Source organism: Orycteropus afer, unplaced genomic scaffold, assembly GCF_000298275.1.
Source record: "Orycteropus afer afer isolate SDZICR_OR568_19922 unplaced genomic scaffold, OryAfe1.0 scaffold00292, whole genome shotgun sequence".
NCBI classification, from domain to species: domain Eukaryota; kingdom Metazoa; phylum Chordata; class Mammalia; order Tubulidentata; family Orycteropodidae; genus Orycteropus; species Orycteropus afer.
In genome coordinates, this window is record NW_006921879.1 from 2762267 (window position 1) to 2774133 (window position 11867).

Below are 11867 nucleotides of genomic sequence, written 5' to 3' on the forward strand. Positions count from 1 at the left end.
AGGAAGGTTGGGCAATCCTACTTCCATAGTGATACTGCCTCGGAAACCCAAGGAGGGGTCGCTATGAGTCGGGGCCGACTCGACGGCAAACAACAACATCCCTCACAAACATCAACACAAAAAATCTTAACAAAATACTAGCAAACAGAATCCAACAACATATCAAAATAATAATAATACATCATGACCAAGTAAGATTCATACCAGGTATGCAAAGATGGTTCAACATTAGAAAAACAATCAATGTAATCTACCACATAAATAAAACAAAGGAAAAGGACTGCATGATCATATCAATTGATGCAGAAACAGCAATTGACAAACCCAACACCATTCTTGATAAAAATCGTCAGCAAAATAGGAATAGAAAGGAAATTCCTCAGGATAATTAAGGGCATATACACAAAACCAGTAGCCAACATTAGTCTCAATAGAGAAAGACTGAAAACATTCCCCTTGTGAACAGGAACCAGACAAGGATGCCCTTTATCACCACTCCTATTCAATACTGAATTGGAAATCCTAGCCACTGCAGTAAGGCAAGAAAGGTAAATAAAAGGCATCAAAATTGGCAAAGAAGAATTTAAACTACCTCTATTTCCAGGTGGTATGATCACTTACATAGAAAATCCTAGAAACTCAACAAGAAAACTACTGGTAGTAATAGAAGGATTCAGCAAAGTGGCAGGGTACGAGATTAACATACAAAAATCACTTGGATTCCTCTACACTAACAAAGAAAACTCTGAAAAGCAAATCAAGAAAGCAATGCCATTTACAATAGCCACCCACGAGATGAAGTACTTAGGAATAAATCCAATCAGAGACACAAAAGATCTATGCAAAGAAATCTGCAAAGCACTAATACAAGAAACCAAAAGAGACCTACATAAATGGAAGAATAATCATGCTCACAAGTAGGAAGACTGAAAGTTGTAAAAGTGACAATACTACTCAAAGAAATCTACAGATAATGCACTACATCCTACAGTGGTGAGTAGCGACTGACTTCTTAAAAGCCTGTGAGTGGCTGTCTAAGATACAACACTTGTTGTCTCCCCATTCAGAGCAAAGAAGAAAATCAAAGATGCAAGGAAACAATTAGTCCAAAGAACTAATGGACTATGTGAACCCCAGCCTCCATGACCCTGAGACCAGAACTAGATGGTGTCCAGCTACCACTGCTGACCACTCTGAAAGGAATCACAATGGGCGGTCCACGATAGAGTGGAAGAACAGTGTGAAACAAAACGCAGTCTGAGGAAGACTGACGGAACCCTCAAGACTATGACCCTTAGACACCCTTCAAGATGGGAACGGAACAACAACCCCTGTGGCCACAACTTTCACCCAAAGGATACAATCTGTAATGTGAACAGTACTATCAGGAGGGTATACACTCATTAGAACAGCCAACCATATGAGATCAAGAGGGTAGCATTTACCCAGGGATAGGGCTAGGAAGGTGGGAGGGACTGGGAAAGAAGAACAAGAGGTAGGAATGCAGTTGCATTGTGGGGATGGCAGTGAATGTTACAAAACAATGTGTATGGATTTTCAAAAGGAAAGCCAATTTGCTCTGTAAACACCAAAATCATAAAAAAAAAAAAAAGTTTTAAAAAGTTTTCTAAATTCGTTCTTTTCACTCCCTTTCTTTGTTTGACTCAACTCTTAATCAGATTTTTATTCCTACTATTCTGCTGAAACCACTTTTGCCAAGGTCACCAATGTTCTTCATATAAACAAATCCAATACGCAGTTACTATTCCTTATCTTATTGCATATCTGTTAAGAATTTAACATTATGGCTACTCTCTCCTTCTTGAAACACTATCTTTGCTTGAATTCTAGGACTCCACACTCCTCTGGTTTTCTTTCCCTACCTCACTAGCTGTTCCATCTCAATCTCCTTTTCTAGATTGTCCTCCTCTTCTTGACTCTAGATGTTGTGTGCTGTCTCCAAATTCAGTTCTCAAACTTCTTCTCCATCTACATCCACTCTCTAAGTGATCTCATATCATCATTAAATACTGTCTATACACCCATGTCACTGAAGTCTCCATCCCAACCCTCTCCTTTGAAAGTCAGGCGCATATATAAGATCTACACTTGATGTCCCATTGTCATCTAAAATTAAACATGTCTAAAACATAATCCACAATTCCTTCCCTATATACTCTTGCCCCACTCTTCCACATCTCAATGAAATGACAAAACAATTCTAGTTACTGGAGCCAAAAAACTTGGAGCTCTCTTTAATTCTTTTTCTTCCACATCCCACACTGCCAAACAATCCAGCCACATAAGATTTATTTTCTATCAGAAAAAGCCTGACTCTATTTTTCAATTCAAATAAGGATGCTACATGATAGGTTCCACAAACAACTCATTTCTGTATTCTGAGATCGGTAGATAAGCAAACAGCCTCACCTTGAGATTTTTGCCTTGTTGAAATATGTCCCTTTCTTGCCATATTTATTACTTAGATGTTAATGACGTTCCCTCAGAAGCTAAAAGTTAATGATTGTCCCCCCACTTTTTTTACCCTGGAAATTTTAGTACTATGGAGCAATGACCATATTAAGATTCAGGATGGTTGAGATGTGAACTTTTTTTCTCTTTTTTTTTTTTTTTTTCTCCAGAGAACAGAAATTGTGGACAGGGAAATGGGAAGGAAAAGCAGCCTGACATCTATCACTCTGTCATCTGTACCTCCAGCACGTTCTAAGGCAGACCAATGTCAGGAAAGAATATATGCAAGAGTTGAGGATTGTAAAATGGACTCCTTTAGAAATATCTATGCCTGCATACATCTGTACATATCTTGTAAAATCTTCACATATCTCCAAGAGTACAAGGAACTCCAGTTTGAAGACTGCTGGTCTATAAATAAATAAATAAATGGGTCACTATCACCAGCCATGTTATATTTGGGAAGTATGCAAGTTATTATAATGTTACTTACTGAAGAGTTATCTCCTCCCCTGTTGCACACACATACACACACACAGTGATTTGAAATGTGTTTATCACATGTCAAATTTCAATATACAATTAGGTCTAATTACTGATTTTCTATTCCACTTAATTGACCTGTCTACCTAGTCTTAGTTTGCATTTAAGAACTTTCTTTTTCTTTCTTTTCACCTTTCCCAATACAGAATATATGCTTTTCTTACAATACATCTTTTTCCTTTGAATTTTATTTGTTTTGCTGTTGAGAATATTCACAGCAAAACACACACCAATTCAAGTTTCTACATGGACTGGTTAGTGATATCAATTACATTCTTCAGTTTGTGCAACCATTCTTACCCCCTTCTTCTGAGTTGTTCCTCTTCATTAACATAAACTCACTGCCCTCTTAAATTCCTGTCTAATCTTTCAAGCTGCTGTTGCCAATTTGATCCCATATAGATAGTTCTTAGAAGAGCATAATGTTTAAGGCAGAGTTTTTTTTTTCCTAGGTTTAATAAGATTTCAGGGGGATATTTTTGTTTTAAAATTTAAAGATTATCTCAGCATAATAGTTTCAGGGGTTCATCTATCTTCCATGGCTCCAGAAAGTCTAGAGTCCATGAGAATTTGAAATCTGTTCTGCATTTTCTCCCTTTTGGTCAGGATTCTTCTATGGAATCTTTGACCAAACTTTCAGTAAAGTTCTTCTGGTCTCATGGCAGAGATCTACTTTCAACTGTTTCATGTTAGTGCTGAAAGAAGAAATGTAGGGGGAACAGAATCCCCGTTTGACATAATGCCATACATAAAGAAAAATGGAACATTAACATTTACAATTAACATTAAACAAGATTCATAGCTCTCTATATATCAGACTCTCAGCTACTTACCTCACTCCTACAAAATAGAAATATATATAGGGAGAGAGAGGAATAGATTGGTCAAGGCCAGGGCTTTATTATTAAGGAATGAAGCTGAGAAAACGTGATTACATGGTAGGCACTAGAGTCAGCAGGGTGAGCATTGAGTGCAAAGAATAGAACTTTATTCCTTAACTTCTCCTCCTCCTGGATTCTTAATCCTTTCTAAAAACAGACCTTCAAAGAGGGTTTCAGATAACTAACATGCAAAATAGAAAAATACTGGAGTCTACACAAGTATCCTGATCTAAATATCAGAAGCACTTAGATTTTGGCAAAGGCACTAGTATTTTCAGTATCAGTCGGATACCAGGTTGTGATCTGACATCTAAGAGAAAATTTGTTGTTGTTGTTGTTGTTATGTGCCGTCGAGTCGGCCCGACTCATAGCGACCCCTCCTTGGGTTTCCGAGGCAATATCACTACGGAAGTAGGATTGCCCAACCTTCCTTCCTGCTTTGTATTTTTCAGAAAGAATTTGGCAAAGATCTAACTCTTAACTAATATAAAACTGTTCAGAATTACAGATATAATAAGTCATGGTAGCTGCTAATCAATTGAGAGAAAGAATCAGGTCTTCTCTAAGTCTCTTATTTATATTCCTCAGAGCCTAGTACAGTCATACAGAGAAAAGATGTCCATTAAAGCTGAAGAGAGACAGGAAAGGAGTTTCAGCTTTTAAAGACAGACAATCACTGGAGAATGTTTTGACATTGTGATTGTTTTCTTTCAGTTTGTTTGTTTGTTTGCTTTTTGTCTCTCTGTATGTTCTATTAAATTTTAACTTGCTGAATCACTTTTCATGAAGGAAAAATGATTTTTTTTTTTTTTAATAAAAATGTTCAGACCACCTGGAGGCAGTGCTTACATTGGCAGAAATGACTGGCTGGAAATTAGAACTGTATGACTGGGAGCAAAAGGGAGTAGATTCAGTGATGTGTTTAATGAAATTTTGATTGGTTGAGAAAACAATAACGATCATCAAGGCCTCCATATCAAATCTAGAACTGTGATCTAGGCCTATTGAACACAGTCAATTCCAGACTCCAAACTGAATCGTCTGACATTTCAGAAAGAAAAAACAATGAAGGTTCTCTAAGAGCTTCACTGCTGCTCCTGTGTGTGCAGCTCATCTGTGAGTGAGGAGAGGAGTGGGGGTGGGAAGGAAGGGTGCAGGTGAGGAAACGGGCAGGCAATTCTGACTATCTCGGGTTCATTCTAAAGAATGTGAAACAATTAAGGAAAATTCTAGGGGAAAAATTTTGTTAAGTATGAAAATCTCCATTCTCCTGGACAGGATCAAGTGGAGAACTGCAGGTGAAGCAAAATCCTCCCATCCTGCAAGGAAAGTGAGGCCTTCACAATGAACTGCAGTTACAGAGACAGAACTTCAGGTTTCTTCCAGTGGTTCAGGCAAGAACCTGGGCAAAGCCTCACCTCTGTGATACAAATGTTATCCAACATGCGTGATAAAGTCCACAGAAGATTCACAGCCAGGCTTAAAAAAGAGACTAGCACTTCCCCTGCTCATGAAGGATTCCAAGCTCCAATTCAGCCAGATTCTTGTGCACGGTGAGTATACTGTGTCCCTCAAGCACTTATACACTGTACCTAAATCTTGCAGTGGACCCAAGCATACTCCCTGTTATCAGGGCTGTGGGGATACTTTCTTTAACTTTGCTGTGAGCAAAGGGAAATGTGACTGGTTATTTATAACATAATGCCAACTGTTTCATTTGAAGACCATGTGCAGAGAAATACTATCTGATGTATTTTCTTACTCAATATGAATCTTTTACTCTGATAAAAATGGTCCAAAGCTTGAAGCTTAGTATCAAAAAGAGAGAACACTAAAGAACAAAGAGAGAACAAAGCAAAATTCTTGCTTTTGCGCTCTGATGCACTCTTTTACAAATCTTTATAAAATACAGTCTCTTGAAAGCCATCAAGTTCAAATTCAGTAGTGAAAGAAATGTCTCTGTCTCTGTCTCTCTCTTTATTACATGCTACAAAGATTGGCTTAGAAGATCAAATACCAAAAAGCAAGGGAGAAAGGTATAAAGTTTATGAAGGACTTGTGAAAAGAGATTCCTACTCAGAAGTTCAACCAACTAGCTAGAGAGGAATAGTCAAAGGGAGTGTGACTAGGGTTTATAAACTGTGGATCTTTGAAAAGTGATTAGAGCCTTGCTCTTTTCTAGTGTCAGAATCCAGAAAGATAGGGTGGGAGGAGGTGACATTTAATCATATTTAAGGATGACCCAGTATTAAAGGAGCAATAAGTATAGACATAAACTCTTCAGATGGTTGTGTCTCATATTGATACCAACCAGAGAGTATCCACTACAGAGGAAACACTGAACAGCCATGTAGGCAAGTTGATTCATGCAGAAAAGATATCAGCCAGCCTCTGTCCTTGTCCATTCCAGTGCTTAAGAAACAGACCCATTAATAGATTAGCCAAGGTGAGAGACTAGAGGCATTCCATGAGCCCAGCAGCATCAATTTTCTCTTGCCAAGTCTTACTTAGCTACTTCTGCTGTCCCAAACTCAGCCTGTCAGCAGTAGCAGCAACACTCTGTAATGTGGAGAGCTGCTCTTAAGATGGTGTTAAGTCCCTGTTAGAAAAAATACGTGGGTCTGGGAACCAAGGAGTGCAAATAGGACTCTCTCTCCTTCAACTCCTACTTTCAGTGACCCACTTGGGGATTTTGTGATTCTTGTCACACTGCTTTAGGTTCTACTATACTAGAGGTTCTGTTTCCCTTTGAGGAAGGGAGGAGGAAAAAGGCTCCTCATGACTGTAAATCAGAAGAATAAGAAAGCAGTTAATACCCTGGCAGGGGCAGTTGACCCTTATTATCATGAGAATACAGAGTTGTTGCTATCCAATGGAAACTGGGAAACTGTTTCTAAAGCCAGGGACTTTACTGGGATGCCTGTTGGTGCTTCTATGCCCAGTGATGGTTATAAACAGGTGATCATAGCAACAATGACCTTCCCAAGGCAGAATATCCAGGTGCTTAAACCCCTCAATGATGAAAGTCTAAGTTACTTTCCTGGAAGGGTAATCTAGACCAATAGAAGCACTGGCCAAAGGTGAGGAGAATCAAAAATGGGTAGAACAGAGGTACATGGAAGAAGATAAAAATGAATTACAGATGTGGGATTAACCACTATAATTTGTCCCACTAACATTAACCCTCATGTTGTAAATCTTTTTCTTCTTTTTTTCAATAACTAGTGATCTGAGTTGACTTAACAGAGAACACAAGTGGATCTAAGTAGTGTTAGGCAGAAACATGGCTGGTCAGGTGGGTGAATGATTGAGCTGGAGGGAATTATAAGAACTGGTCAAGCAAGGAGGCGCCTGACCAGAGCCCATACCAAACCCCAGGACATAGCCCTTGCTTGCGAAAGACCCCAGCACATAACCCTTGCTTACGAAAGACCCCAGCACCTGACTCTTACTCACCAAAGCCCCCAACCATTTCCTGCCCACTATGTTAATGAAGTACTTCAACTTTACTTCCTACCCCCATGCTAATGGGGTACTTTAACCTTATTGGTTCCTGTAACACATACCCTGCTCTCACTCTGGTCCTCTAAGAACCAGGAAGAAAATCACTATAAAAACCCTTTCTTTCACCTGGGCAGCGCGACTTCTCTGGCCCCTCTCAGGGACCCGTAAACCTCTCCCGGGAGCACAGAATAAAAACTTCTCTTTAACCCCACTTTTGTGCGTCCTCTTCTCCTTACTGCGACCTTACAAGTAGTACGCAGATACTCTAATTGCCCCACCTGTATTCCCTTGGCAGTCACTTCTTCACTTCTACACACCAAATATTGCTTACTGAAAAGCCCAGCAACTATAAGGACTATTTTATGGCCATGGGAGCACGTGAGGCCAGCAAGCAGGGCAAGCCAGAAGTGCCAGAAGGTTATTGCTCCTCAACCAGTGATGGACTAATGAGATGTTTCTTTTAGGATAACTCCAATAGGTACACTACATTGTCTCCCAGAGGTAACCGCTGGATTAAGCTCCAATTCCCCATAGCAGTTCACTACCTCTAATGACACTGCCTGTACTGGCTTCTTTCCCTTTCCCTTTCCTGATGTACTTCCCACCAATATTCCTAGAAGCATCTGCAAAGAAATTATTGTCACATAAATCCTTGATTTACAGCAGACATTTGGAGATCCAAAACCAAGATTAAAAAAAAAAAAAAAAAACCTCACTGCCATTGAATCGACTCTAACTCACAAAAACCATTGAGTTTCCAAGGCAATCAAACCTTATGGAAGCAGACTGCCTCAACTTTCTTCTGTGGAAAAGCTGGTGGGTTTGAACCACTGGCATGTTGGTTAGCAGCCAAATTCCTTAGCCAAGATACAGAAATATAAATCACAGGACAAGTATAAAAGTCATGAGACAAGGATTTAAAAAAAAAAAAAAAAAAACTCTAGAAGAAATTCAGATGTTTCTGCCTCCATTCTTATCAAATTGGGCTTTGGAGCACGAAGGAAGTTTAGGGCCCTCATTCAGTGCTAGCCCCAAATCTCGGCTCCCTGCACATTTCTCAGTAGTGAGTCTCAGTCACCTACTCCTGTGTTACTGAGAACTCATGATCCCCACACAGTACTCAAATGCAACAAGCCCATTCTGTTACAACTCTGGAGTCATGTAAGTATCGTCGTCACCTCCTTCAAAGATGCTAAATTCTAACAAATCTTAGTTGCTGTTGTTGTGTACTGTCAAGTCAATTCAGACTCAGAGCAACCCCATGTAACAGAGAAGAACTACCCCCATAGGGTTTTCTTGCCTGTTATCTTTATGGAAACAGATCACCAGGTCTTCCCCTGCAAGGCTGCTGGGTGGTTTCAAACCACCAACCTGGTGGTTGGTGGCTGAGTGCTTAATAGTTGCACCTCCAGGATTCCTAATAAATCATAGTGAGGTTTCTAAAATTTTGTTGTTTATAATATTTCCTCTAAAGGGAATGAGAAGAGTAATTTTCAACATAGACTGTTTGAAGCAATTCAGTGCTGATGAGAACTTCTGCAATATTTATTTCAGAGCTCCTTGATACAGCACAAACAAGGTCTATAAAATAAGCTATCCATGGAAAATACAAACATGATGAGACATTCCATGTCCTGCTTTCACTTATCTCTGAAAGAATTCAGTGATCTTTTCAGTCACTAGCATAGATGTTTTTTCTCATTATTTTAAGAAATCATAAAAATTTTAAAAATGATATTATTATAACTATGCATTCTCATCACCCATCATTAATTGTTTACATTTTACTCTTTTGTCTTGTAATTTTTATTGAAAAAGAAAAAACTACAAAAAGTTTGCCATTCGAGTAGCGACTGGGACCTTAAAAGCTAGGAAGCTGCCATCTAGATGCAACAACGGGTCTCTCCTCGTCAAGAAGAAAGAAGAAAACCAAAATTAATGGAAATAATCAGTCCTAGCGACTGGTACACCATCTGATCTGCAACCTATATAACTATGAGACCAGAAGAACTAGATGGTGCCCAGCTACCACTGCCATCCACTTGGAAGGGATGTAGGAGATCCTGCATAAAGAGGGAGAACAATGTGGTACAAAACTCAAAATCATTTGGAGACAAAAAAAAAAAGAAGAAGAAGAAGGTGGGGACCAGGTTTGCTGGTCCAATGGAGCCTGGTGTAACCACTGAGACTATGGCCCCTAGTTGCCCTTCAGGTCTGGAATTGAACCCACAACTGTGGTTTTCAGCCAAACAAAGTACAGGCATGTGAGTTAAACATTTACCTCAAGTAGACACATGCCCTGGAGAGAACAATCATGGGAGAAGGAAGGGCTGCTTATGCACAGGGAGATAGCTCAGGGCTCAGAAGAGTATGAAGGGATAGACACTGGGAGGAGGTAACTATGGGGAGGAAGTGGGAGGGGAGCTGCTGCATTGTAAATTTTGGTCAATGACATGAGACAAAGTATATGTGAACTGCTGTATGAAAAGTGAATTTACTCTGTAAATCTTCACCCAAATCCTAATAAAAAAAAAAAAAGTTTGCCATTGATAAAGATGAGACACTGTCACTTCAACCCACCATTCTCTCCAAGACAAGGTCTGATATTACCCAAAATAAATTTGCCAACTCCATTTCCTCTTGATTTTAGTTCTAGAATAAAAGAACTCAGAAGACAGTTTTCACTTTCATTTGAAATTCTAGCCAAAAGGCAATTTCTGAAAGAGAGAGCAAAAAGTATTGAGAAGATGTTCCTCAATGGGACATAATCGCACTGCCACCTGTCATGCCATTTCCTGCTATGAAGCAGAACCGTCACCAAGCACAGAGGAGAACCCAGATCAAGGCAGAAGACTTTTCACCCTGCAGGGAGAGCTGACAGCATGACACTTGTCAGCTTGCTGTGGGCCCTTGTGGTCTCCATCTGTCTTGGTAAGGATGGTGCAAGTCTTTGTGAGATAGATTGACACAATAGCCTCACAAGGAGGTAGTGCAGGATCAGGCAGATTTTCATTCTATTATACACACAAGGTCACCATGAGTTGGAGCCAACTCAATGGCTACTAACAACAAGGAGACCGTGAAACAGGAGAAGAAGATTAATAGTATAAGAAATGCATGGCTTCATAGGACCCAGTTACTGAAGAGGCAGAAAGCTGGTATATTCATCCTGGGGTTTAGATGAGGAAAAAGAAAGGTGGATGGGATGGAAAACAACTTGAGAGTCTGTCTACTTTGTCTCTGTGCTGACACATCAACATGGTGCCTTCTCTCTCTCCTTTTTCCCACAGAATCCAGCACGGCCCAGACGGTCACTCAGTCTCAACAGCAAATATCTGTCCAGGAGGCTGAATCAGTGACTCTGAACTGCACATATGACACTAGTGAAAGCAATTATAATTTGTTCTGGTACAAACAGCCTCTCAGCGGGGAGATGATTTTCATTATTCGCCAAGAAGCTTTTAGGCAACAGAATGCAACAGAGAATCGCTATTCTGTGAACTTCCAGCCAGCAGCCAAGTCCTTCGGCCTCAGAATCTCAGACTCACAGCTGGGGGATGCTGTGATGTATTTCTGTGCTTTTGGTGACACACAGTGAGCAAAACAACAAGGAGAGGCTTACAGAAACCTCAGACTCAGCATCTGTGCAAAGGTGGGGAGGAAAGAGTGGTTGGGGTAACAGGGACTTAGAGAGCAAATCATTGGTTTATCTTGAGGGGAAAAAAAATCTCTTATGTAAGTAACAGAGAGGTGGTAGTAAGCAAGATGTAATTGTTAAAATAATAGGAAAAATAGTGACCATATGTAGTGATTTCCAGATTTACAAAGCACTTTGACATGTATTATCTCATTTTACCATTTTGTAGGATATTTGACAGGTCAAACTTACTAAACATTTCTCTGTCCAGTAAATCTTTATAATTTTCCTGGGAGCTAGTACTGCTAAGAATCTTAATATTTTCTATATTATTAATTGGTGTTTATTATTTTAATGGGAGCTCTGGTGGCATAATGCCTAAAGCATTTGACTCCTAACCAGAAGGCTGGCAGTTCAAACCCACCAGCCACTCCTCGGAAGGAAGATTAGGAAATCTACTTCTGTAGTGATACCACCTCACAAAGCCAAGGAGGGGTTGCTATGAGTTGTAGCCAACTTGACGGCAGTGGGGTTTTTGTTATTTTAATTGTCCATTTATATCCAAAATTGGATTCATTAACTGTCCCAAAAACCTATTGATCCTCCTGTTTTTCCCAATTTTATCCTAATGAAAGCAATCCTCTCTTTGACTCAGCCCAAGAATTCAGGAAACCAATTAAAACTATGGAAACAGTCCCTCCAACTCAGAGAACATGTTGATTCTCTGCCTTTCAAGTCCTCTGATTAGATTTGTTTGCTAGTTTGTTTTGCCTTCTTATTTATTTCTAATTTCAGAAACTAATTCATGTTCTGTGAAATAAATCCTAGAA

General features: G+C 39.7%; 1 gene segment (V, D, J or C); it reads left to right on the forward strand.

Annotated features, from left to right (window-relative positions):
* Positions 1 to 10244: 10244 nt before the first annotated feature.
* On the forward strand, positions 10245 to 10998 carry LOC122151042. The segment is given in 2 exon segments: positions 10245 to 10331; positions 10691 to 10998. Coding segments are annotated over 2 exon segments (357 nt in total).
* The last annotated feature ends 869 nt before the right edge of the window (positions 10999 to 11867 follow it).